This window comes from Mesitornis unicolor, unplaced genomic scaffold (assembly GCF_000695765.1).
Source record: "Mesitornis unicolor isolate BGI_N332 unplaced genomic scaffold, ASM69576v1 scaffold44906, whole genome shotgun sequence".
In the NCBI taxonomy this organism is placed as follows: domain Eukaryota; kingdom Metazoa; phylum Chordata; class Aves; order Mesitornithiformes; family Mesitornithidae; genus Mesitornis; species Mesitornis unicolor.
In genome coordinates this window covers 237-1784 of record NW_010193825.1, presented here as the reverse complement: position 1 = coordinate 1784, position 1548 = coordinate 237, and the positions used below count along the sequence as shown (strand labels likewise).

Here is a 1548-nt window from a genome sequence, read left to right as displayed (position 1 = left end):
AATATATAATAATATATAATGACAGAATAACAGAGATCCCTTAGACACAGGGCACTCGGCTCTCGGGGTCCTCCAGCAGATCCAAAGACCATGGGAAATGTCCCCACCTTCCTCTCTGAACACCAGTGCCAGCCTTTGGACTTTGCCTACCTTAAGATAACAAGATCACGACACCCCATTGCACATGAATTTGTCACTGGGGAGTGTAAGAAAACACAAAGCAATGTTAACAGCGCTGCCATAACCACACCAAGAGCAGCACAGACCAGAAGATCGCAGCAGTTCAGACCCAAAGTTTTCCTAAACCCAGCACCAAAGAAAACTCAGTTGCTTAAGTCTGCTGTACAGACACAGCAACACATTTGCTACATCTCCACGCAATTTTTAAGGTCAACTTTGTGAGGTTTGCAACCCGGCTTTAATGGCTCCTGATATTTTATAAAAATGGCATTTTATTCTGTGTGCAGATGGAAGCCTATGCTCTGGTGTCTCTCTGTTAGTTCATAGAGCACCGAGACAGCTGAGAGCTGGAGCGAGATCTTTGTCAAGGGTCACTCTTAATTTTTGCACTGTTAGCTTAAATTAAATTACTTACTGTTTGCCAGGATCCCTTTTCAGTTATGCTTACTCGATAACTAAGTTTATCTGCCAGCAACACCGTGTAGCTGGAGCTCTGAGACCTCTCTGTATCTGTCAGAAATGAGCCTGGACCATTATTTACATCTTCTAGCATCTAAATAACTTTGAAAGTCAGGCCCTGAGAGTAAATAGATATGTTCTGTCCTGGCACTTCAGCTGTTGTAAGTAGGCATTTGTATCAGTACCATCTCAATTTTGCTTTTCATATGATGTGTGCTTGGGCATTGAGAAGCGGTACGCAGACCCTAGACAAATAATCACATTTCATCCATTTACAACACTTTTATTAACCAAAGCTCACCTGTTTATTGTGCCAACTGGTGAGAAAAGCAGGGCAGGAGAAGTCACAGATGCAGATGCACCTTGGGTCTGGGTTAGAGCTTTGTTCACTGGGAAGAAGGGTGAAAAAAGGAGATAAGTATTTGCCCAGGACCCATCACCTTGGCTAGAGTAGCTACAGAAAGACCCTGCAACTTTCCCCTTGTTTTAGGCCCCCAAAAGACACACTCCTTCCTCCCTGCAGCCTTCTGTCCAGCTCCCTTCTCACTGGCAGCAATTTGTGTAGCATCACCCCTGCGTAATTACCTTTCCTGTAAGGGTAATTATTACATAAACTCAGAAGTACATTTGAAATACGATTAAGGGGGAGTGGGAACCTCCAACTTCCTCTAAAGCCCAACAGGAGCCATGGTAATGGGTGCTCATCCCCAGGCCTCAGCACCTCTCCATCCTCTTGCAGGAGCTGGAGGACCGGAGCCCGCGGGGTCCCCAGATCCTCAAACCCACCTACGACAAATTCGACATCCACCTGCGCAACGAGGACGCCCTGCTGAAGAACTACGGCTTGCTCTCCTGCTTCAAGAAGGACCTGCACAAGGTGGAGACCTACCTGAAGGTGATGAAGTGCCG

The 1548-nt window shown here is 46.3% G+C and overlaps 1 protein-coding gene across 1 annotated transcript; it reads left to right on the top strand.

Moving 5' to 3' along the window:
- Positions 1-1350: 1350 nt before the first annotated feature.
- On the top strand, positions 1351-1544 carry LOC104543077 (somatotropin-like; the record flags this gene model as incomplete). Its single annotated transcript, XM_010187585.1, has 1 exon — positions 1351-1544. A coding segment is annotated over one exon (194 nt), but the record flags the coding sequence as incomplete, so codon positions are not given.
- Between the last annotated feature and the right edge of the window lie 4 nt (positions 1545-1548).